The 26,604-nt window shown below is 46.1% G+C and overlaps 2 protein-coding genes across 2 annotated transcripts in view; one reads left to right on the forward strand and one right to left on the reverse strand.

The window, feature by feature from the left end:
• LOC119177791 (sodium-dependent nutrient amino acid transporter 1) overlaps positions 1-6,048 on the reverse strand; it is a 20,187-nt gene extending 14,139 nt beyond the window's left edge. Inside the window, exons 1-4 of the mRNA XM_037428982.2 lie at positions 5,986-6,048; positions 4,136-4,270; positions 1,238-1,341; positions 266-390 (exon numbers count right to left, since the gene is read on the reverse strand). Of these exons, the coding sequence (XP_037284879.2) occupies positions 266-390; positions 1,238-1,341; positions 4,136-4,270; positions 5,986-6,048 (427 nt within the window). The remainder of the gene's footprint in view (positions 1-265; positions 391-1,237; positions 1,342-4,135; positions 4,271-5,985) is intronic.
• Positions 6,049-18,032: 11,984 nt separating this feature from the next.
• The window catches only part of LOC142785131 (uncharacterized), a 33,225-nt gene continuing 24,653 nt past the window's right edge, over positions 18,033-26,604 (forward strand). Inside the window, exon 1 of the mRNA XM_075883572.1 lies at positions 18,033-18,416. Within this exon, the coding sequence (XP_075739687.1) occupies positions 18,376-18,416 (41 nt within the window). The 5' untranslated portion in view covers positions 18,033-18,375. The remainder of the gene's footprint in view (positions 18,417-26,604) is intronic.

Raw genomic sequence — 26,604 nt, forward strand, 5'->3', positions numbered from 1 at the left:
AGCTCGTTCAGCAAGTTGAGATGATATTTGCTCTGTCACGGTTGCTGGAACCTAGTAGGCCCTGTAATTATTTTTTTGCTCATATAGCACATTAAACAGAGGTATTGGCTTGATTTGACAATTTACTTGCGCTAATAATTTTGTGCCTATCGTTTCTTATTCCTAGAAAACATAACAAGGGAACGTTGAGTGAGACATCTTGCATGGTCACACTGTTAGCTTATTTGGGCAATTTGTGCGGCAAATGACTATTAAATCAATTCACCCCAAGATGCGAGGTCGATGATCTCCACAGGGAACGCATCAGTCAGGTGTCCGTAGATGCTGAACACGGCGCAGGCAGCGAACAGGCTGAATAAAAAGTCCGCCGTGATGATTCGGACGGCCGTTCTGCATCAGAACAAACTAACTTGTCAAGTGTAATTAGAATTTAAATAATTAAGGCAATCAGTGGCACTAACAGGTCCTCTTCTGAGGTATTCGTATGCAAATAGCGGCTGTGTATGGGAGAACTCTTTCGTACTACATCACCGAAAAAAAAAAAAGGTTCTGAGGACGCAAAAAGAGCTGCTGACATTTCGCCAGTGTGACAAAAATAAAAAAAATCGAAGGTTGGGGTTGTGAGGGGTAGAGGAGCGTTCCACATTTACTCTCATGGCTACGAGCAGCGCTAATGCTCTCGGGGTTAAAAACACAGATATAACTGATGAAGTGGACAGAAGGATGACCGCTGCCGTAGCTCAATAGGTAGAGCATCGGAGGTGTTATTCGAAAATTGCAGGTTCGCATCGGTACCAGCCGGCGGCGAGTTATGTGACAATTACAACAAAAAACATACCTATATACTCTCCATGACTTGGTTGTTAGTTTTTATTGGTGCTTTTTTTAACAAGGAAAAACAAGCCACTGTAGTTATTCTTCTCTAGTTCAGCCTAAAACCAGCGGCTCAAGTGCATGGGAAAGTCAACCATCTAAGGTATTCGAGAAGCACTTGATGTCACGAATGTCGATAAATGCTACTAGATGGAGGATTCATACAAATTCTGTTTGGAAGGGATATCAATGGCTTTGAGGGAGGGGACATTTTTTGCTAGGTTGTACTCGTGTATAGTAAGGGCTAATCGGATGAATGTGCAGAGTAAGGGTGGAATCTTGTCGTCGAAGTGGTCAATGACACGTAAAACTACATTCTCGTTGCTCCGGCCTTCGTGTGCGGGTGTACTCAAGGCCGCCTTACCCTAGAATGGGCCAGTCGAACCGATTGTGGCTGCCCAAGAAGGAGAGCGTTCCCACGGAGAGGCCAATGCTGTGGAACATGTGCTGTGACGCCGATACCCACGTCTGCAGAGTTCCACATGCCAAGAAACAGGCAAAGTAAAAGGACGCATTTAGGTAACGCTATATATAATCCGCACGACCATTACGCAGAAACGCGTCAAGCAACCGAACTACACAAAAATGTGGACCACCGAGTATATCGAATACATTTCAAAACGCTATATCGACTGCACGTTTCCTGCGTAGAGTGCCAATTGAGACACTAGTGATAAAAAGCCTTTATAGTGTGGCCGTCGTGGGAACCTACTTCGCCGACATTTATCCTCGTCATTGACATGGGCAGTGGTGGAGATAAAATGGTGGAAGAAAGTCGTTCGCAGTATTATGAGAGCTATTATGGCACTCTATACCATCTCTGGGAGCTCCGTATTAGATCATTGAAGCTTTATGAGATGGCACGAGTATACCATTGTGTTATCTTTACTAGGGGTTCGCATTACAGCAGTTGCCAGGCCATTATTAGTGTATCTCACTACGTCGTGGGTAAGAAGGCTGTTCTGAAACTTTTTTTAGGAAGAGTGCCGCTGGAAGTTTAGAGCGCCGTAACTCGGCACTCTGAAGTTGAACTTTGTTATAGTTTAACAGTGAACTCCAGTCTCACTTATGTATCGTGCTGCCAAAACGCGTGGTGCACTGCGACAACGACGTACACCACGTGGCGCCACTATTCAAAACTTTTGAAAGCTATCACGCCTAGAATGGATCAATGTACGCTTAGTGCATCGATGCGCCAAAGCAATTAAGTAATTGTATGCCTAAGAAAAGCAGTAAACTGTGGTGAGATAAAAAACAACAACTAGCAGATCCCACGTGCAGTGGGAATCGATAATACGAGAAGCACGAATGATAAATGTTATGCCACTTTAAAATCAGCACAACGTTATGAGGTGGAAGTAAATGATGCCGTACATGACTACCGTGTAATGGTTGTGATGTTTGAATGTGTCGTTTACCTTCGTCATCTATTCACTTCACGTGATACCAAATTTAGTATATGTGCAGCTAGTGAAACGGCCGCGAGCACGCTATGAGCGTGGTATGTTGTCATGTTCATACATGACACGCGTGTCAGGATTATCATGTTTGCAACAGTCATATATTTTGTCATTCATTGACATCACGTAACACAAAATTTGGTATATGTGCAAAACGGTCATGAGTGCGTCATGAAGGGCCCAATATACTCCAATGTAGTGGTGACGCGCGCGCACGCTGGGCACAGCGGTGCTACGTTAGCAAAATGCGAGCACTCTATAGTCTGACGCCAGGCGTGACCGGCGCGACCAGCGTCCGTCGGCGCGGCCCGATGGCAACCGGTGCCAATTGCGACCTGTTGCATTTCGTGCCAATTCGTTACCCAGACAACACTGCGCCTCCCTCTTTTCGTGACGGAGGGACGCCGGACGCGCTGAAATGCGCATGCGTCAAAGCAATGCAGCGCGGCGCGCGCCTGCGATTATATGGCAGGACCGGCGCCTGGCATGGCAACGCCGGCGTGACGCAATGAAATGAACGTCAGCGAGCACGTGCACCACGTGACATCAAAATGTATTGGCGCCTTGACTGTGGCATGTAGTCATGTTCTCACATGACAGGCATCTCATGATTATCATGTTTGCACCAGTCACATACCTTCGTCATCCATTGACGTCACGTAATACCAAATTCGGCCTATGTGAAGCTAGCGGAACGAGCGCGAGCGCATCATAAGCGCAGCATGTAGTCATGTTGTTACATGACACGCATCTCATGTTTATCATGTTTGCACCAGTATCATACCTTCGTCATCCATTCAAGTCCCGTAATACTAAATTTGGTATAAGTGAAGCTAGCGAAACGGCCGCCAGCGCATCATGAGCGTGGCATGTAGTCATGTTACACGACACGCATCTCATGATTATCATGTTTGTACCAGTCATATACCTTCTTCATACATTCACGTACCGTAATACCAAATTTGGTATATGAGACCCTAGCAAAACGGCCGCAAGCGGAGCATGAACGTGGCATGTAGTCATGATACTCATGTCATAATTTTCATGTTGGGGTCTGTCACTTGTGTTCGCCATGTAATCATGTCATACCATACAAGTTTTGCAACATGCCATGTGAACAAAACCACCGGAAGAGCTGCAGGACTATGAAATGTAAACCATGACATACATGTCGTGATTTTCATGTTATGACTAGTCCAATATGCTCTTCATACGGTCATGTTATGTAATACCAAGTGTGGTAAGTGTGGTATTGGTAGCATTATTGAAACGGTCAGGAGGGCTGAGTCATAGGCGGTTACATAGGTAGGTAGGTAGGTAGGTAGGTAGGTAAGTAGGTAGGTAGGTAGGTATGTAGGTAAGTAGGTAGGTAGGTAAGTAAGTAGGTAGTTAGGTAGGTAGGTAGGTAAGTAGGTAGTTAGGTAGGTAGGTAGGTAGGTAGGTTAGTAGGTAGTTAGGTAGGTAGGTAGGTAGGTAGGTAGAAAGGTAGGTAGATAGATAGATAGATAGATAAATAAATAAATAGATAGATAGATAGATAGATAGATAGATAGATAGATAGATAGATAGATAGATAGATAGATAGATAGATAGATAGATATATACGATCAATGTCGCCGATGTTCGCTAAAAAATGCTACGCATTTAAAAAAAAAGGTGAAGTAAAAAGCGATAACTTATGTATAATGCTTTCGCGTGTGCCTCAATTATGCCGACATACTCCTGCCGACAGCTACGGACCAGTATGATATTTTAGCGGCTTACGATAAATACCACCGTGCTATTTCGCGTCCCTGCATCACCTTTTCCGAGTAGGCCTTGGAGAAGTCTGGGCGCAGTAGCACGAGTACGCCATGCCCCGCTCCACTAAGCGACGATGAAGCCACGCACAACGCAGCCAGCAGCGTCAACCGCACAGCCAGCATCAGCGTCGAGAACTGCACAACACGCGAAACATTGCTTAGAATGGCGCTTACTCTCATCAGAAGTGCCACGTCACCTTTACCAGATTTGGAAGATCCCTCGCCCTATTGCTTAGGTGACTTTAGTGTGATGGGCAATGAATTAGAAAGTGAAACATCTGGACAGAATTCTACGAGCCATTTGCTTGTCAAATCTCACTCCATGCTTCTCTAGCCTCCTCTGGCGTCCGCCGCGGTGGAGCAGTAGTTAGTGTGATTGGCTGCTGACCGAAAGGTCACGGGTTCGATTCCCACCGCGGTGGTTACATTTCCATGGAAGCTAAAGGGTAGCGGCCCGTGTACTGTGCGAGTGCTCGTTAAAGAACATCAGATGGTCGAAATGTCAGGAGCCTTCCACTACTACGTCTCTGATGATCATATCTTCGCTTTGGGACGCAAAACCCCACATATTACTATGACCTTGTCTGGCATTCATCATCATAATCATCATCAGCATGACTACTCCCACTGCAGGACAAATGCCTCTCCCATGTTCTGCCAGTAAACTCGGTCATGTGATTGCTGCTGCCACTTTAAAGCCGCAAATATCGTAATCTCATCTGCCCACCTAGCGTTCTGCCTTCCATTCACCCGCTTGCCTTCCCTGGGAATCCAGTTTGTGACCTCTAATTACCAGTGGTTATCTTGCCTTCGTGCTAGGTGCCCTGCCCATGATCACTTCTTGTTTCGACTATGATGTCCTTAACACCTGTTTGTTCTCTGATATACACCACTCTTTTCTTGTCCCTTAGGTTTACACCTATCATTTTTCTTTCCATTGCTCGCTGCGTCATCCTCAACTCACGTTGAACCCTCTTTGTAATGCTCCAGGCTTCGATTGACTTGTGGGGTTTAACGTCCCAAAACCACTATTTGATTATGAGAGACGCCGTAGTGGAGGGCTCCGGAAATTTTGACCACCTGGGGTTCTTTGACGTGCACCCAAATCTGAGTACACGGGCCTACAACATTTCCGCCTCCATCGGAAATGCAGCCGCCACAGCCGGGATTTGATCCCGCAACTTGCGGGTCAGCAGCCGAGTACCTTAGCCACTAGACCACCGTGGCGGGGCTGCTCCAGGCTTCTGCTCCGTATATAAGTACCAGTAAGGTGTAGCTTTTATGTACCTTCCTTGTAATACTGCCACATAATCTATTAGGCCCTGCCACGAAGTTTTTTTGTAGCGCGTCCTTCTCGCATTACTCCCCACCCGTAAGCTGCTTTCACTGGCATTATTGGCATTATCAGCAATTATCAGCACAAAGAGAAGAGCTTTCAAGCTAAAGGAGCACGCTCAGAGGTATTTTGCGCAGGCATTTCTGTCACCGTTACTGCGTTAGTGTGTTCTTATACTTGGAAGATTCGTAATGGACAAATATTATACATATTAGTAAAGTAACTAGCTTATGTTATATCATTTGAAAACGCTTAAGGGTTATATATTAGATAGATAGATAGATAGATAGATAGATAGATAGACAGATAGATAGATAGATAGATAGATAGATAGATAGATAGATAGATAGATAGATAGATAGATAGATAGATAGATATGCAAGACTTTTTGGGCTTTCCTTCTCTTTGACGGTGTAAACAAGTACAGATAAATATGTCTTCGTCCTTGTTGCTTCTATCATTATTGCTTATCGAGCAACAATTTCCCGCAGAAACCAATGCAGCCGTCGCATACCTTCTTCATCGAGCGCAGTCCCATGCAGATCACGACGAAGAGTAGGGCCCAGGCGACGGTCATGGCCATAATCGAAAAAGCACTCGAGTCGGTGAAGCCTTCGCTTTGAAAGTCCGATCGTGCGACGCGTCGCCTGCGTCGTTGTGCGTTAAAATCAGCTCCAATAGTAGCGTCAACACAGCAGTGTTTGATATGTTGTAAACTCCGGTAGCAGTACATGATTATAAAGCAGGGATTTCAAATGTAATGGTTCAAAACACCGAGTAAATTTTTTTAGAAAACAAAAAGAGAATAAAGGCAAGAACTACACTAAATTCTTAATGGCTATCAAGAGAGTGAAGGCACCTATCGTAGAATTTTTTACCAAAAGTAGTCGGTACTTTAGAGAAGTAGCTAGCTGGCATATCATTTGAATAGCGATACAGATGAGGTGAGAATGTACACAATGAAAAAAGGAGCGCTCCAGTCAACTATGCCGATTTCGTTCAATGCGTTTCGCGCTGTGTTTTAACCGTCAGATTCCTAAAAAAGAGTGGCACAGAGATCAGCTTACTAAGAACTCAGTAATGATGCCTAGCGGTACAGGAATCGATTCATTCACCATCGAAAGTTATATGACCTGGATTGTAAGCGGAACTTACGTGAAAAAGAAATAATCATCGTCCATTACCGATAAATACGATACGTCAGCATTACTCCATGGCGCAGTGTGTGTGTGTTGGGGGGGGGGGGGTGCATCTCTTTTACTGTTTTCTCACCTCACTTCCAAATTTACCCAGCTACTGCTAAAGCACGTCCGGCCGGTCACCGGACGCTCGGTATCTACTGCGGTTTTAATTTAACTTCTGATTTCAGTTGCTTATTCTAATGAATTCTGGTGCACTATACTTGGGGTTGCAGTTAACTTACTTCACGTCTGGTCAGAATGTTAGAGTTACTTAAATTCACATCAAATGCCCGAATTCACATCTTTTCTGCACAATTTTGTACACCTTTTGTATGGGAGGGGGGGGGGAGGAGCTTCACTGCGCAAACACGCATACAATGGTGGTCAAATGTTCTCAGGCCACTGTAGTGCTATGAAAGCGCGGCCTGGGAACTTTGGACCAGCGCAGTACATCTTTTCCTACGTTAGCACACAATTGGTGTACATAGCACTAAAATGATCGACTTGTTTTCTTTCCAGTATCTGTAGAGCTGGAATAAAAATGTCTCAAAAACTTTGGCTGAGAGGTTCTGTCAGCGGGGTTGCAGGCATCGAACCTCCGCGCTGCACGCAGTCATATCGAAGGTAAGACCGTCAGCGTATGCCAGCGATCATATGAGCGGGCAGATTTAAACTGAGATAACAGCAGCGGCTCAACATGCCATCCGTTCACCGTCATGAGAAAGCGTTTGCTCGTGGTTTCTACAAAAATTAAATGGCTCACCAATGATGTTGACAAGTGCTGACGACGTAACCAGCTGGCCCAGTATTGACATTATCTTCTCGTTTCCAAAAACGTATTTCGAAGCCACCTTCTTCCACTTATTGTTTGTAAGGAGAGGTTATAAAATCTGCTTTTAACCGGATTCAACTACCTCTTATACTCGTATGCTAACGTTACAGGCTAAAGATGACTAGCTGTGCACTTTGCAAACCGTCGTTATACCAGCAACATCTTAATCGTGCAATTTCGCAGCAGCCATTGAAGTTTTCATGTTTCTCTTTTTTTCCCCAATCTGTCGTGCGCCTATCACAGTGTGTATAGGCAAGCCAATATCAGTCAGCTTTATTTTCCTTCTCGGCAGACTCTCTCGTTGAAGTATCTCTAAGAAACTCTTGAAAAATCTTTCCCGAGTTTGCTTTCGAAAACCTTCATGCAGCTACCGCTACCCGGCAGTGCGCGTGTCCTACGTGTAGAAGGCCTCGGCTGCCGACACGGTGCCGCTGACGCAGTTGTTGCGCAGGGCTTCGTATTCTCGTACGGGCACCGAGACGGGCTCCTGGACTACGCTGCCGCTGACCACGATGACACTCTCGCCGCTGTAGTTGTGCGAACGGTATCGCCGGGCCAGGGTCTCGTTCACCTTGGAACACGCGTACTGTGTACAGGAGAGAGAGACCGATAATCGCCTTGAGATTGAATAGAGGCACGAGCTCAAGAGAGAAAGACTATGAATTGAAACAATACCAAGCTTCTGATTATGCTCTTCTCGCTAACTATTACGACTACCACAATGGTTTGTCTATTCATTGATCCTAGACCTTAGTCTTCCGGATGGAGCTTTGCCACTAAGCGTCGACGTATATCGTGTTTTATGCATGACGGATGCCAGTTTTATTTATGAATCAACGCATTTGTCGTTAAAGCGTGCAGCGTGTTTCGTTGCTCAATCTCTGCTCATGAAGCTGTGCACACCGTTAAATGCAATAAATTCTGTGTGCACAAACACGGATTTCTCGAACGAGAAGTCCGTCCGTCCGTCCGTCCGTCCGTCCGTCCGTCCGTCCGTCCGTCCGTCCATCCATCCATCCATCCATCCATCCATCCATCCATCCATCTATCTATCTATCTATCTATCTATCTATCTATCTATCTATCTATCTATCTATCTATCTATCTATCTATCTATCTATCTATCTATCTATCTATCTATCTATCTATCTATCTATCTATCTATCTATCTATCTATCTATCTATCTATCTATCTATCTATCTATCTATCTATCTATCTATCTATCTATCTATCTATCTATCTATCTATCTATCTATCTATCTATCTATCTATCTATCTATCTATCTATCTATCTAGCCAGCCACCTGCGTCTTTTAGCTCTCCTGGCCGTTTCGATAATGGTATCGTTACGAAACTTGGTATGGCATAACATGACTGTTTGAGGAACATATTTTACTAGCCATAACATGAAAATCGTGACATGGATGTCATGAATGTAATGATTTACATTTCGTGATCTTGCTGCTCTTGCGATGGTTTTATTCACATGATATTTTGCAAAACTGGTATGGTATGACATGGCTGCATGACGAGCATAAGTGACAGGCCCTAACGTAGAAATCGTGAGATGCATGTCATGATCTCCATGACATGACTACTCATGACTACACTTCACACTGATGGTGTGCTCGTGGTCGTTTCGCTAGCTCAAATATACTAAATTTGGTGTGATGTGATGTCAGTGAATTACGAAGATATATATGACTACTGCAAACATGATAATCATGAGATGCGTGTCATGTAAGAACATGACTTCATGCCATGTTCATAATACGCTCGCGGTCGTTCCGCTAGCTTCACCAAACTTAATAATAAGTGACGTGAGTGCACGACGAAGGTAAATGACACATCCAAACATGATAATCATGATATGCGTGTCATTCGTGACATATGATATATGCTCATAGCCTGCTCGTGGCCGTTTCGCTAGCTCCACATATACCAAATTTGGTATCGCATGACGTGAATAGGTGAAGAAGGTAAATAACATGTCCATTATGATAATCATGGCATGCGTGTGATTCAAAACATGACTACATGATACGCTCATAGCGTGGTCGCGGTCGTTTCGTTAGCTCTACAGATATTGTCACGTGATACGAATATCATCGATTCCCACAGTACGTGGTATGTGCCAGTTTATGTTGGAAGTTGGCGCTCATCAGTTTTCTTTTTTTTTTCTATTTTTGTGATTTTATGCGCTGCGATTCATCAACAAGGTGTTTAAGAATGAACCCGAATAGCCGCATTATTAAAATGAGCACCGCTAGTGTAGTAGCTAGCAATCGGTACTCTGAAAAATTCAAGCCTTACTTTATATATATATCCAGCTGGGCAGATGCACTGAATTGCATAATTGCTCGGTTTCGATAGTGGCTGTTGAACGGAAATCACTGAGTTCAAACTACGGAGCACGCAGGCATCGGCGCGCTCTATACTTGTGGCGAGCAATGTAAAAAGAAACTTGTGAGCGGCTTTCCCGCGCTTTGACACGCGAATTTTCATAAACAATAGTCACTCCAGGATATTTTGGCCTTGTTGAACACGCTAATGGCTGGCTGCCACATGGCAGCCCGGTATTGCGAGTCAAGGAGTTGCTTCCTGCATGTTTTTCGGCTTCGTGGTTTCACTTCACGTGGTCCGTCCGCCGCATGCCTCACCTTTCGCAACACTGAAGACAACAAGACAACGTTATGCAAGGCTTGCTGCACGTGTTTAATGTACGCCACAAGTCGGGCTTTCTTGGTGAAGCGTTTACGAAAGGAATATCATAAAGACGTAATCTTCAGAAAATCAGCCCTATCAAGGAAAGCAAGAGAAAAATCAGTGCGTGAAACGCTTAACATTCCGGAACCGGCTACAAGATGTAGCAGGCGTCGCAACATGAGGCGTCGTCTTTCGAGATCACGAGCGCAGGTAAACATTCCTCTGTTAGACGCATTGGTTCGCTGGACCGACCACGTCCGCACGCGAACATGTAGAAGAGCTGCGGCATGGACAAACATGTGCATTCGGCTCTGTGGCCTGTTCACTTATGTATGCATCCAGTAAGGGTATCGGCTGTAGCTCGTAATGAAAGGCATCTAGGCTATGTGGCTCGCTTCTGCCCCAGCAGCGCGGCCCTCACCGTGCCGGGCTTGACGTGGTAGCAGTCACGCTCGTCGGCGCCGTGGTCTCCTCCGCCGCAGCTGTTCCATGGAAGCTCGGCCTGGAACATGGCAGTCAGGTATATGACGCAGTAGGCCACCGGCGAAACGTAGAACACCATAGTGAACGCGACGATGAGGATCATCGTCCAGCCCAGACCTGCGGTTGAACCACAAAGAACGTTGGGATAGACGCTTTTAGAAAAAATAAATAAAACTTTTGAGCGCTTTGCAATGCTTGAAGAGAGGATTCGGTCATTCCAGCGACGCAGGCGGCGCCATGTGGCCGTGCTCTGAAGCTGTCACATCGTGATAAAACTGCGACGCAGTTCGGTCTCTCAGTAGTCATAAACCAATTAACGCGTATTCACGCTTTGCTACGCTGACGTAAACGCTCGCGACGTCACCGTCTCATCCGCCATTTTGACCTTCCGCTGCACCGTCTATAGTCGCTGGAATTATCGAATAGACCGTTCGTTGCGAGGCCTGAGAATTCACACGCCGGCACGTGTCACTTGAATGACTGTTCATCGGCGGTTGAAACAAATTTTAGGGGCCCTTATTAAGGGCTTTCGCATGAATTTATTTAATCCAGTACTGATGCGAGACATATTGTTAACATTGTTTCTCTTGTTGCAGGTAAACAGACTTCAATTCAGTTTGATTCAATTGCAGAAACTGGCGGGCCAATTGCAAAAAGGTTTCGCGACATGAGTCCCGGATTCGGGAATCCACAACCATGGCTGTCGTAACTAAATCAGCAATAGGCAAATAGGGAAAACAAGGTCATACTGTTAATGCAAAGCGCATTCACACGCTATTTCCGCCCCGCAATCGCTGCCTGACCTAAAAATTATTACCTATATAATTATAACCATTCTCGTTTATAGTTACCACAGGATGAACACCTCTCTCTCCCAACTCCAGTTACACCTGTTTTACGTACGTGGTGTGGTCTGTACCTGCTTGCTGAAGCAAACATTGGCAAACGAGACATTCGCCTGCTGCGGCAGTACGACTCGGCATGTCACCACGGGGACCACTTTTGAAAAGCGCTGTTATTCAAAGCGGCTGAAGGTATTGAGTATTTCACGTTAGAAATATGTAGAGACGTTTAGTGTAATGGGATAAAAAAACTGAGGAAATAGGAAAGAGAATAAAACGCGCTACTGTCTTAATGGTGCACATTTATCAGACAAGGCAGGCATGACAAGAGAACTCGGACTGAAGGACAGATCCACTGCCAACCAGAGCGGAAGCTTGGTCATTAGGTTAACTGGTCATTAGGTTTTCCCAGACGTCATCCGGGAAAGATACTCGTATCTTATCATTTTAAATTATGCCGCAAGGCATACTGGCGCTAATAATTAAAATACCTTGAGAGGCATACATATTTTTACTAGCAATGTAAAGACGAAGGGAGAGCAAAAATGCTGGACTGTGATAAGTGTCCTATTAAGCTTAATTAGATTAGGCAGAGCAAATCGTTGGGCAAGTCGATGGTTCATTATGCTGAGAACAGCGCAGTGACGGCAGCGGCAACAGATTGGTTCCTCGAAAAATTTGATAGTCATAATTACATTGTTTTGCAGCACAGAGACAACGTGTCATGGCTCTTTTGCGTTCCAGCTGCTGTTAGAGTGCGGCGACATACTGGCTGCCAATTGAGATATCGGCCTTCTGCTCACAATGTGGCATGTGCACCGAGTACGCGAGTGTTGGAGGAGGGCACTGCAGTCGATAGAATCGACGAACCTTTGGCCATGGGGAATCCCGCGTAGACCCTGGGCACAGACCAGCCGCAGAACTGTCCCAAGAAAATTTCCAGGTAGAGCATGGGCACCGCCACAACACACAGAAGGACCAGGTACACCACGATGAACACCACTGCGATCGCCGAGAAGAAAACAGCGTCACAGCGCGGAAAAGGCACGTATGCACTTTATACGTGCCATATATATGTGCTTCTATCCATTTCTAAGCTAGGGTGACAGACTGGAGAAGCACGTACGCACCTATAAGCGGGATTATACATTGGCCTTTTGTTCACGAGGAGGGCTCTTGAAAAAAAAAAAACGGTAGACGGGCCGTAGTGGTGGTTCGTGGTGATGCTCTAATGCGGCTACCAATGCACAATGTATCAATTGCGTTTCGAGCCATATAGTGACGACAAGCGTGATTTACTGTAGTGTGAGCGGAACGTTCTTCGAAGGGCACTGCTTAGATCAACTGAATGAAAAAAAAATGTTTTGCACACTACTTGCACCCATTTCATGCTTCATACTGGTAATACTGTCAGTCAACGGCTCAAAGTTTGCTTCTAGCTCAATTTTTTGACAGGTTGCAACTGCGACTTTCTGTCGTAGAAGGATCGTAACTGCCCTTTCTGTCTCTGTCTTTGCATTACGTCAACGTAACGCAAGGTTATCTGGCATGATGGCAAGGCGTAGATGGTCTAATGGTAAGGCACGGATGACCTGATGACTTTAGTCATCAGGCCATCTCGTAATCTTCGCATGTACCCTTGTTTTCAGCAAAATATCTCCTCCCTGAACCTTCTATTCCCCCCCCCCCACACACACTCACACACAAAATAAAGCATTTCACGGAGCCTTACGTACTAATCATTTCGCTATGGTGCAGGAAATATTGCAGACCATGAGGGAGGCTACTATTGTATCGTGCGTCGGACGCGACGCACGGAGAACCGAGGGGCCCGGCGGCCGAAGCGCCAGCCGGCAAGGCGTGGAACAGCCGAGGTCCAGGCGGAAAACTCTGCTATATGTACACAATTGTACAGCGCCCTCTTAGAGCCAGAGAACCAGCTCCGGAACCGGAACCGAAACCTAGATACCAATGCATGTTACGTATCTCAAGTCCATTATTCTTTCCAGTGTCCATAGTGCACTGGGTAGCCTGTCTGTGACTGCTGTTGGCGTCATCATTAAAGTATGTCGTATTAGGTTTCTTTGAGTTTTCTTGTGAATATCCCTTAAGTGGTAATAATTTATCGTATTCTAACGCGCTACAAGCAATGCAGTGCGTTCGTGTCTCACCTCCACCGTTGTTGTAGATGAGGTAAGGAAAGGAGACCACGTTGCTGAGCCCCAAGCAGTAGTTGAGGCAGCAGAGGAGGCAATCCGTCTCCCCCTGGAACCGCTCCCGCGCCACTGGCATGGCGACGATGTTGCGGGTGGGCCGAGCTTTTCTACGGCGGTGACTTGCGTCCTGACCCAGGGCACGTCCGCGGGGTGTCTCAGCGCTGAACGGATGCACTGTGACGTTCGCACAGCGTGGGAGAAAATATTTTTGACCTCCCAATAGAGCAGAGACGCACGGCCTGCGGACAACCTCTTCTTCTTTAACTTGCGCTTCTCGAGCGTGCGTGGCACGTGTGCGAATTGCCAGAATGCAGATGATGATGATCAACTTTACTAATGTCTCGGAAGCATTGTAGGCAATAAGCCAGCAACAAAGTCTGGTTGGCACTGGCAAAAAGTTAAGACGAAGGACAAATCGAACCATCAAGAAAGCTTATAAGCATGCACGCAGCTGCGCGAGGCTTGAAAATTCTGAAGGCCGATATGGTTGCTTCTGGGTTCTTTATATGCCTTACATAGGTTATGCAGGTCGTTTCTAAGTTGCTCGTTGCTAGGCTTTAACTAAGTAATGCTGGGTGTTTTCTCCATTCATTCACAGTGCAGAGGGGCTCCAGTGAAAGCACAGACAGATATGACACGGATGTTCGAACTCACAAGATACAAAATTGTGCTGAGACAATGTGTTCGCTCCTTTCATCGATCTACGGGCACGAGGTTCTTCCATCGCTTCGGGGGTCTTCCCGCAAGCACCGTTCCCGTTCCTATAGTATTTTGTCACCGTGCAGGCTCGGGATCTTCTGCCATAGCTACCATTTCTCTAGCTATCTGTTGCCTTCTTCACTTTTTCTGGATTAGTGGGTTTTGCCCACTTTCTGTAACACATAGACATTAATGATAGTGATGATAGGCCACACACACAAATTACGGCTGACCTGAGCAGCTGCGATGTTAAAATCAGTGGCGACCTTAATTCTTAGCCATGGTGTTTGGTAGTGGCTCTGACACGTTGACATTTCTAGTGTATTGCTCGAGTTGACTTTGTAATAAGACGCACTGCCAAAGCAGATCTCAGTAGCCCTGGAGAAGCCAGCGCGTGGCTCTGATCTGCTCCGCAAGGTACCGCAACAGCCCCGGGACGTCTGCTCACAAAAATAATGTCCGCTCTTTCAATGAGCTCAATCAGTCAATTTTCGTTTGTAATCGTGACGGCAAATTGGCCCTTATCTTAAGTCAGCGTACGCTTGCGTATCACATGTATCCGTTTGACACTTGACTTGGACCAGGAGGAGGATGAGAAGAAATGAAAGGCGAGGAGGTCAACCAGACCTACGTCCGGTTCGCTACCCTGCACTGGGGGAAGGGGTGCGGGTATTAAAGGAGAAGAAAGAGAGGAGTGAAGGGCAACGTGTGTGTAGATGTGACCTTGTCTATTCCATGCTTATAAGTGGTCGCGTAGTCCAGTCGTCTTTAGAAAGCTTAGCAATGCCCGCGTCGCTTTGCTGGCCTGCGACGCGCAGAGCCATGAACCCCGACTTGGACCAGAACCATCGATATTCTACCGGTTTAGTGTTCCAGAACATGTATTTATGAATACTCAGAAAGCTGGCAGTGCCGACATGGAGTATTTGGGAGATGAGTGAGAGCGTCAGTCGCCGCTCGTGGCAGTAATAACGAGAGTAAAGAATGTTCAAGACAAACATGGGAGCCCTCATTCCAGTTAAAGTGCCAGTTAGTTTTATTATCGCAGAGAGAGTGGGTCATTTGAAGAGCACGGAGGTTGCTATTTCGGTGAACCCGCCAGTGCGATTATTGTTCACATGTATACGGTACGCATTTCAATGGTGTTCAAGTGCTGATAACAGCATCGACGAAACAAAATACAAGGATGGTAACAATTCATGTGTCTTAAAGGTAGTTACGTTTACACCACACACAAAAAAGCAGCCGGGTTACTTTCACAAATGAAATAAAAATAAAAGTTAAAGGTACATTGTATAGAAACTGGTCAGCTTTATCGGACATATCAAACAATTATCTAAAAGAATTATTAGGAAAAAGTAAAATTAGCACTGTCACCTCTGTGATTATCGCACAAAGTCACACACAAGAAACCCTAGTCTTATTAGTGTCAGTTGTTAAGTGTCCTACAGAGCTGCTGATCGCAGAATCCTGCTTTAACAATAAGTGCATGTACAATGCATATCAACAGCAGTGAATGTGTAAAGGGTAGCAACACACAACGAAATGAAGGGAGAGAGAAAGAGATGGAAATTAAAAAGACAAGGAGGAAAATTTGGTAGAAGAACCGGTTCGGGTATTACATTTTGGTTTAGAAGTGAGTGAGTGAATAAGTGAGTGTAACAACTTCCCAAGAAATGTGTTCCAATTTACAATTGTGGTCACGAAAATGTGTTCTGGTAAATTATAGTTCTTTGCCAACAGCTACTGAACGGTTAGAGTTAAAAACGTCAGCTAAAATGCTATGAATAAGAGGCTGCATATAGTGCATATATAGCAAATAGGTGTCAGTTCTGTACTGACTAACGCTATAGCTATTCTTGTTAAGTGATCAACACTTCAAGCTACGTCCCTTCCACACCAAACTTTACAACATCGGAAATCCTCGCTGTCTGCTGTCGCTCTTTGGTGTCCGGTACCGGTGCAATCTGAATGCGAGAGTGCATGGGACAGCCGCAGCTCAAGGTGTCGTGGAGTAAGTACGCTACCCACGCCCAGGACCCGTCAGAGGACCATGTTATATTTTTTTTCATTATTAACTGTTTTCACTCATTCCCGACAACATTTAATACAGAATACACTGAAGTCCTTGTGTGGGAGCCTCCCAATAGAATTATCCAAGAATCGTAAGCAAGGATCCTCGGGGGGGGGGGGGGGCGAGTTTTGTGCTTGCAGTGATGGTAAATATGGCACAAATTTGGGTTACAGACAGCCTTACCCGGCTGGTTCGTAATTACTGTTAGTAATTGTTCGTTATCAACGTCAAGGGTTCGGTTCTCTAATCGATACATGAGTATTTTAAGGAAGTAGCCATTAGTCCACTCCTCGAAATGATGAGTAAGCATGGAGGCACGCCCAACCTTCAAGTCAACATTTTTGGGGCGAGAAAAAAAAAAAAACAGGCTTTCGTGCAATTCCTTGGTCTCGCGAAATCCCTGTTATTGCTTTTGGATGGTGCATAACAAAGATATCTGGGCTTTTACGACCCAAAACCACGATATTATTATGAGAAGTGCCGTAGGAGAGGGCTCCGCAAATATCGGCCATCAAGCGGACGTGCACTGACATTGCACAGTACATGGGCAATGTCACATTTCACATTTCACCTCCATCGAAATGCGTCCTCCGCTGCTGACATCGAACCCGCGATGTTCAGCTAAACAGCCAAGCATCAAAACCACTGATCAAGCTGCGCTCGACTCTGGGGAGCATCTATGTACATCGTAGTGATGGAGCTGTCCCACAAAAGTGCGTCACATTTTCACTTCGTTCTGACTTGGTTCTGACGCTGTTAACGTCATCGAATTGCAAGAATGGATGCTTCAAACGAGAAAAAAAAAAGAAACAAAGGAGAGTAGCATCGCCCGTCTCCCTTTAGAGCACAGTCACGCAAACGGCGATTGAAGCGCAGCAGTCAGGAAGCGAGCATTACGTAACACCCGCCGCATTGGCGGGGCTTGCAACACGGAACCAACAGAACCAACAAAACGTCATTGAAACGAAACAGAAAAACCGGTCCACTTCTTTTTTCCCGTCATTCGGGCGATGCCCGTTCTACCACCCATGCGGAAAACGAGAGAAAAAAAAGATCTCGAATATTCCGTTACTTCCTATAGGTCCGCGCACGCGACTGTCAGTAGAGGAAAGGATGGGGGGAAGAGATGGGACGACCGGCGGCGACTATACTGCGGATACATCGCATCGTCCGGCGCCCCTCTCATAGGAGATCTATACGGAAGAGGAGAACCGGTCGGTGAGGGGGGGGGGGGGGGGCGGGACTGTATACACATCTAAGCGGGCGTCCCTCGCTTCCTCCTCGCCGTTACGTCCCGTCACCTGACAACTGCCCTCCGCGTTACGTGCTCTCGTTCCACTTGTAGCCTTGTATACCTTCCTCCCAAACGCCGCATCCCCGCTCAAAGTAAGAGATAGAAGAGAGACAACCGACATGAGCGTTCTGTTTGGGGTAGTGGAGGAGGAGGGCGGATCGGTGGGGAGGGGATGCTCCGCGGACCTGGACGCATGGGTGCCGGCTTGGAATGGAGGATGGGACGGGGAGGGAATGGGAGCCGTGACCCAGAGACCGTGAAATTCCAGATTGGTCGACGAAATGCACGTACACCGTGCGTTGCCGGCATCACCTGGCCCCCTCCCGGTGCCACCTTGTCGTCTGGAAGGTTGTGGGGAGGGAGGCCTCGCTCGTTCCAGGCGACTCGACGATCGACCGTTTTCTTCGGCCTCCCTTTTGTTTTCTCGGTTGTTTCACACGCGGGCCTTTGCCTCCGGCACCGCGACGCTCGCTTCCTTCCGCGCCCGTGGAACAGAGCGGTGTTGTGTGTACACTGGTGCGGTGACGTCCAGGGTGTGCGTCAACAGCACCGCCCTGGTTCCGTTCTCCACTGACCATGCAGCGGAGACGACCACACGAGCAGGCTACCTTCTTGCGGTGAGCCATTCGATCCGGCTGTACACGCCGGAATTTCTTTCGGTCAGCACTGCCGGCACTGTTTTAACGTACATGCTGCATGCGTCGGCAATGTTACACTTGAGGCGAAAATATACTCCTTATTTACAGTGTATCGGTAACGACGCGCATATATCGCGAGTGTTGAACGTCGCGCACGTGTTACCAAAAAACTTCTTGGAGGACGCTTGAGATTCAAAAGCAGAACCCCGTGCGGAATGGTTTCTCCATTATTGCCGGTCGCTTCTCGGTGGACATCGTGCCGCAATGAAAGCAACCTCTTTGTGCATAACATTGGCTGTTGCAAGCTATCCTATAACACCTGCTTCAAGTTGGTTGGTTGATTCTTAGTGTCCATGCGCAACTAACCGTGGGGGATTGGCCATAAATATGAATGGTAACTTACTTTAGAGACAAAATTATTTTATAAGCCGAATACGTTTAGATATGGATGGTTTAAAAATAGGTAAAACAAGGATTACTATATAATAAATAAATTAAAAGAAAAATCTCAACAGGTGGGAAATTGCAGTAGCCATGTGCCCACTATGCCGTAATACTTTACTTCACAAATTGGCTTATAGTACGCCAATTTGCAAGGGTCATACTGAAATAGAAGTAAGATGATATTAGAATGAAACAATGTGTGGAACAGGTGTCCTCACGCGTTCAACTTCCATCAATTACTCTCTAACGCCAGTTTCACTTCGGCAAGCGTTTCCATGAAGAAAGAAGCCGGTATACCTGTAACCACACACCAGGCCCAACGTGTGGCCGTGATTTAGCAATATATGCCTGTTTTCGTCCAGTACCTCAGAATGTATTACCTCCAGTCGTAGTTTGTACGATTGCTAGCAACCGGAAGCAATTAGAATAATTCGTGTGCTTTCAAACGTGGTTGTAGGTGGGCGACATGAACGTTATCGAATATCACCCCCCGCCCTCCCCAATCGCTTGTTTTCAGCGAAAACTGAGAATATATTATAACAATAATGTGTATTCCTTCTTCAAACCATTGCTACTTCTTTATGAGAGGGAAATCCCCATTCTTGAGCCCTGTGTATAACTATAGATGCTGTTATCGACAGGAAAAAAATGTTGAATTATTCCCTCTCGTTCATCTAAACTAACAAACGTATGCGATTTAATCTCTTTGGAATGATTAGATGACGCTGCTTGGCATCTGCCAATCTGCCGCATTTAGCAAACACCTCAGCGCCACTACTATGTTTCGCGCAAAGCAATTCCGACCGCAGTGCAAAAAAGAAACGAAACGAAGGAATTCCTCCGCTAAATGTGACGTCACTCTCCGCTTCACAGACGATTGCGCGCACGCACGTGCAACAAGTACGTCGACCCGCTACGGTGTTCTTGTGGACATGGCTCTCGACTGCTGGTACGAAGGTCTCGGTATCGAATCCCCGCCATGGAAGCTGCTTTTTCGATGGATCTAAAGTGCTCGAGGCCCGAGTACTTAGATACAGGTGCACGTTAAGGAACCCCGGATGGTCGAAACTTGCGAATCCCTCCACTACAGGCGTCTCTGATAAGTATACGTCGTGATTTTAGGATGTTAGACCCAAAAAACCCTGAGAAATATTATTATTGTGCCGCAGATATACCAGCTGTTTGATCTTTTTCCCAAGAAAACGGTCTGCTCCGTCAATAAACTCATTCAATTAATCTTTAACCAGCCCCTGTTTTGGGTGAATTTGTGCTTCATTGTAACGTGTATGCATTACGAATTTTAGCTAGAACAGAAACGATTGATTTCGTACCAGTTTAACGTATTACAAAGCATTGTTTCTTTTGCTTATTTCGAAAGTGAAAAGTATGCGCTTGACCACAAGCACTTGGAGGAGAAATAAGAATCCCAATCGTGTCCCGCCGTGGTGGTCTAGTGGCTGAGGTACTCGGCTGCTGACCCGCAGGTCGTGGGATGCAATCCCGCGACCATTGCATTCCCGATGGAGTCGGAAATGTTGTACGCCCGTGTGCTCAGGTTTGAGTGCCCGTCAAAGAACCCCAGTAGGTTTCCGGAGCCCTCCACTACGGCGTCTCTCGTAATCATATGGTAGTTTTGGGACGTTAAACCCCACATATCAATCAAATCAAGAATTCCAATTGTTACTCGTACCATTAAAACTGTGTTAGACAAAACGATGCCAACAAAAACGAAAAGAAAACGTAAACGCTGCGTAATTTTGTAAACATTTCTTGTGATACACATACATTCTCGTCACAACAAAAGGAAATGCGCCAACATGTGTAAGCAATCCACACACTGGTGTTATTCAAAAGTCAATGTAGTCTTTAGACAGCTCTAGTTATAGTGGTCAAGAAAACAAATGGTTCGCGGTGACTCTAAACTAACTATATAAGCGTAAATGCAGTAAGAATGTGTAACTGATTCCACGAATAGACGACGCCATGGACGTCTTATATTCCGCCTCGTATTTCTCACCCGCTGACTTGCGCTCAGGCTACTGGCAAACACCGATGAACCCGCATGTCAGACATAATAGTGCTTACCTTCAAGCGATTCATGGACGCCATCTTTTGCGGGCTTCGATGGGAAATATACGTGTACCTCAAAGACGGGGTCATTTACGGCAACACATTCCGTGAGCGAAACCTACGACTTGAAGTTAGTCTTGACAGCGTCCGCCATATGGGACTGGTGCTGAATTCGAAAGAGTGTCACTTTGGTGAGTGTCGGACGTTTGTCCTGACATTTCTTGTCGACAAGGAAGGTATTCGTCTCGACCTTCACAAGCTTGCTGCAGTCCGCAATTTCAAGCAACCGAAAAGGGTGAAACACTTCCACAGCTTCCTGATACTCTGATCGTAATACCGCCGTTTTATTACGGTTTTGCACGGCCAGCTCATCCACTCACGACTCTGGTTCACAAGGGCGCACCTTTCGCACGGACTGCCAAGTACGAGTCTGTGTTCAGCGAGGTAAAATAGTTACTTACCTCTGCTCTTATTTTACGGTATTTGATCCTGGGGCACCCATTGAGCATCATACCGATGCCGTCAGTGTGGACATTAGAAAATTACTGGCAGAGACGAGCAGTGGACGCCGAGAAGACATTTACAAAGCAAAGCGCACACTCACAAAAGCAAAACGGAGCTATACAGTCGCCGAAGTGTAATATCTCGTGGTTGCGTTTTCCATTAATAATGTTTTTCATACTCTTACTGCCGTCACTTCATGATAGTCACTGACCTCCCCTTACTTTGCTGCTTGCTTAGACTACGCGACCCCACCATCCGGTTAGCTCACTCGTCGTTACGGCTTCAGGAACACGTATTTTATATCGCGAGTGGTCGCTGTCACGCCGATGCTAACTGTTTATTCAGACTTACGTTAGCAAGCAAGCACACGAGACGGGGATGTTTATTCGGAGAATTATTAATAAATTATTTTTTGCGATATCCGTAGAGTTTTCTGATGTCGAGGCCATCAAGCTCGAACGGGACCAGGACCTCTCCATGAGGACCATTGTTGATGGAACGTGGTCAGCTGCTTGCAGTTCATCTTTTACTATATTCTAAGCGTTATCAGGAGAAAAGATTGATAAATTATTTTATTAGCGGAACGGAGGACTGAAGGTCACTGATCGGGAGAATGAAGGAGGGGGAGAGGTGATAGGCACACACTGAATCACGCGCGCCAAGCCACTGATTATTCGGAAATGGGCTAATGTGACAAGCCGATGAGGGTTCTCGAGGACGACTTTTTGTGCCATTTCGAAATAATAATAATAATAATAATAATAATAATAATAATAATAATAATAATAATAATAATAATAATAATAATAATAATAATAATAATAATAATAATAATAATAATAATAATAATAATAATAATAATAATAATAATAATTGTTCATGTTTTACCACTTCGCAACTTGAAAAAAATGACTAAATTCCAAACATCATGTTTGGTCTCACTTCCAATCCTTCTGCACAATACGTCTTTCTACAACTTAAAGAAGAAGTAATTAACCAATTAGACACTTACAGCAAGCAAGCTATCATCTCCTTTGCGCACAAAAGGAGCTTTTGAAAATGTTTGCCATGACAGCATTCTTCATCTCTTCAATGTTTACAGCTGTAGAGAGAAACTGTATCACTATGCTCAAAATTTCCTCACCAAGAGGACTGCAACGGTAGGACTGGGAAATCTTCCCTCAGAAAAATTTACCCTGTCGATAAAAGGGGCACCACAAGGCTCTGTTATGTCACCAATGCTCTTCAACAGCCATGTGCTCGCTGCCTAACCTACCAAAACAAGTAAAAAGCATAAAGCACGTACTTTATGCCGATTACCTCACGATCTGGACCACAGGTGGATGTATCGGAACCCAGCAGCATCAATTGCAAGCAGTGGTGCAAATCACTGAACAAGACCTTGCAACATGCGGTCTCTCGTGCGCACCAGAGAAATCGGAACTCCTGATTTTGCGGAAACGCTACGTGAGGCCGCCCGCCGTAGGAAATTCGGGATCTTGAAGCGACTCTTGGGGGAATCAGTATTCACGAAGTATCTACGCTACACATTCTCGGTTTTTTTTTAATTAAAAATGGTGCTGGTGGCGTGGAGCTGTAGAAAAGCTACAATGAACAGTTCAGCAAGTAACGCATATTATCAAGCCAGTTGCAAGCAAACGCCATGGACTTAGACAGGAGGACTGCATAACTATGATTCAAGCATTACTCACAAGCACCATAACATACGGGGCTTCGTACGTAGACATGAAGAACTGTCAGCGTAACAAGGGGAGCCTTCTCATCCACAAATCCCATACAATTGTCATAAGACTTTCACCCACTACATCTACGACAAAGCTCCTCAGAAGGAGGGACCATAATTCCTCGTAAGAGTTAATGGAAGCCGAAAAAGGGGAGCCAACTGGAAAGATTGGAACTTACAAAAGTGGGACCAGCTCTTTTAAGAAACCTTGGCTATGCAGTCGAAAAAGAAGCCCACCTGCCCCGGTGTAAAATATTTGTGTAAAAATATTTTCATAAAATATTTGTGTATCAAATGCCAAGAAACATGCACCGGAACATGACAAATGAAGACGAGATGCATGGGCACAGTTGCAGTTACTGCGGATTCTAGCGAGTTATAGAATCAATGAGAGCATACGGTACACAGATGCCGCTAAATACCGAGGGGCAAACAGGTATGTAGCCTGCGTGGTGGATGAAAAAGGTAGAAAGCAAGCTGCCGCTTTAACATATGCCAATGGTGCAACCACCGCGGAGGAACTGGGCATTGCGTTAGCAGTCGGTTCAAGTTCTTCGTCGGTAACAGTAGTGACGGATTCACAAGAAGCGTGTCGCAGGTTTTTAAAACAATAAATTGGCAAATCGGCCCTTTGAACTTTCCCGAAGTGTGACTTCGGAGGCGCAAGTACCCGCTGGACACCGGGGCACGATTTTCTCGCGGGGAACCGAGCAGAGCACGCCGCAGCCCGAGAGCACATACACCGGGCTTCTCCACAGTGATACTCCGACCCCGGAAACTCAGAGGAGCCAATACCGAAAAGACACTCAGGCATACTTGTGTACCACAGAGGCAATAACGCCACTATCCACCTGCTAATAAAAAGTCAGTTTCAATCGTCGCAAGGGCGAACCTATTAATGCGATAGCGACCACTTGGAGTGTAACGCTAAGAACGGCAAGCAGACGGAAACGTGCAGCGCGTTGCCCAAGCACAAATGACGCACTAAAACAGCACACACAGGACGAGAGCCAACTAACAACGTGTACATCTTGCCACCTAATGCAGTCTTTGAACAAAAACGAGGCATGGAACGTAATAACAGGTACAGATACGAGTGCGAACTAACAAGTGCCTCAGTTGTTACTTCGCTTTCGTTGAAAAGCGCGCTCGTTTCGCAAACGGGGCCCGTTCAGCGAGCGAAGTGATCTTTGTGCGCACGGCAACTAAACGCAATCGTTCCGGTCATAGTCGAACGCGTGTGATTCTCCGCCACCGAAGGATAAGTGTGCGGATAAGGCTACTTTCATCAGCGGAGCAAAGCACGCGCGAGAGATGAGCGCGCATCGGCACGCCGCGACGAGCTTGACGCCGACCTTTACTTAAAGCGTGGTCATCGCAACATCTCGCTGGTAATGGGGAAACACGCTCTTTTCCCCATGGTAGATATGAATCGCTTGCCGTTTCAATGCCGAGGGATGTGCTCCTTCGTGGCTCAGTGGCTAACGCCGCGCGCACACGAACGAAAGGACGGACGTTCGATTCGGCGCGCCAATGTCATTTTCTAGATAGTTTTTCTTTCTTGCGTTTTTGCAAAATCCAGCCGTGAGTGTCCATATAATTGCCATCGCAAAAAAAAAAAGGCTGGGTATAGAGCAAGCGGTGACTTGGAGGAGGCTACAGGCAGGCACATATCCCCACCATGCACTACTACACGCAATGTACCCTGGCAGCTACAGCAAGAACTGTCAGTACTGCCCAGACTCTACAAACACCTTTTACCACATGATATGGGGCTGCCGAAACAACCCGGGTGTCCCACTCGTGGACAAACACAGCGTACAAGAAAATCCGGAACACCAGTGGGAAGCGTTGCTGACGTCGGCAAACCCTCAGGACAAGCTTCGGCGGGAGGAATGGGTTCGAGCGGCGGCGGCTAGTCATGGATGAATGGCTACCTGTATTGACCAAGTCACGAACCTCTGGGAGAAGAGGACGTGCACCTGGTCTAAAATAAAGTTTAATTTTCTCTCTGGTGCTTAACGTTCCAAAATCACCATATCATTATAAAAGACGCTGCAGTGGAGGGTTCCGGAAATATTGAACACCTGGGGTTCTTTAACGTGAACTTAAATCTAAGCACACGAGCATCAAACATTGTCGCCTACAACGAAAATGCGGCCGCCGAGGCCGGGATTTGATCCCCTGACCTGCGCGTCTGCAACCGAGGACCTTGTTCACCGGACCACAGTGGCGGGTACCGCTTCTGAATCGAGATTTACAAAAATTATGTTGTTCTTTCGATAATTATGTAGGGCAGGACAACGATGAACGCAAGGAGCTCATCAAGTCACAGCAACACACGGGCATATTGAAATCCACGTAACAATTATTCCGCTGAATGTGCACCGATATTTCTCTTTGTGGTCATGTCCAAGAATACATAATCGAATATCTTGAACGATTAGGGTTCGGTGCTCTGTTCAAACACACTACCAAAATTTTCTGCTGTATAGGGAGCGCTTTTTATTTTCCAAGTCCGGTGAGTTCACTTATCCCTTTGACATCTCCACGTGGCTTTATCCTTACGTTATATGGGTCACACATATCAAACGTTTGGTGACCGCTGCAGCCGAAGCATGCAATCATCCGCCTGCAATCTCTTGTGTGGGGACATTTACTGCAGCATCGAAGGCACCGCGTGTATTCAGGGAGAAGCTTTTTTTCTCCTATGGTAGCGGTGTGTGCATATCGCGACTCCATCAAATGCTACTTCGATTTACAGAAATTTCAGCTCGGATTCATTAGAGTCATAGACGCTGGCCAATGAAGCACTGTTCAATTTGGGATCACGCTCTTAGAGTGAGGGTTCTCGTTGTATCTAGGCTGAGCCACCTCATTGCATCTTCTTTGGTCTCTGAAGTCGCTCTCATCGAGGTTGTTCACTTCAATAGAGACGATTTTAAGCAGACGCTCTAGTTCCCTGGGGTGCTTAACGTGGTCGTTGGTGGAAGTTGCAGCTCATACAACTTGACATCTGTCATACACTAAGACGATGTCAGGCCGCAATGATCTCAGAAGAACGCCGCCTAGCATGGATGAGAAAGACGATTTGCTACCACCAAGCGTCTCCAGTCTACGAGTATTAGTGAAAATGTGGTCGCACAAAACAAAAAGACGCTTGCAATAGGGAAAGATCGCACCACGGCTTACTAAAGCCAGGGTCAAGTTGCATCATGTACGCAATCTTCGACCCAGCGTGCACTACCACAAACTACCACAGCGAGTGCACCTCACTACCACAGTGAGTGCACCTAAAAAAAAAAAAAAACCGTCACCGAGCCAACGCGAAATGTATAGAAAATTCAAAATTTCCCAACATGACGCAATCACACGCAAGGGCGTACGAGACGACCGGCGTTTCAC

This window comes from Rhipicephalus microplus, unplaced genomic scaffold, assembly GCF_043290135.1.
Source record: "Rhipicephalus microplus isolate Deutch F79 unplaced genomic scaffold, USDA_Rmic scaffold_18, whole genome shotgun sequence".
NCBI classification, from domain to species: domain Eukaryota; kingdom Metazoa; phylum Arthropoda; class Arachnida; order Ixodida; family Ixodidae; genus Rhipicephalus; species Rhipicephalus microplus.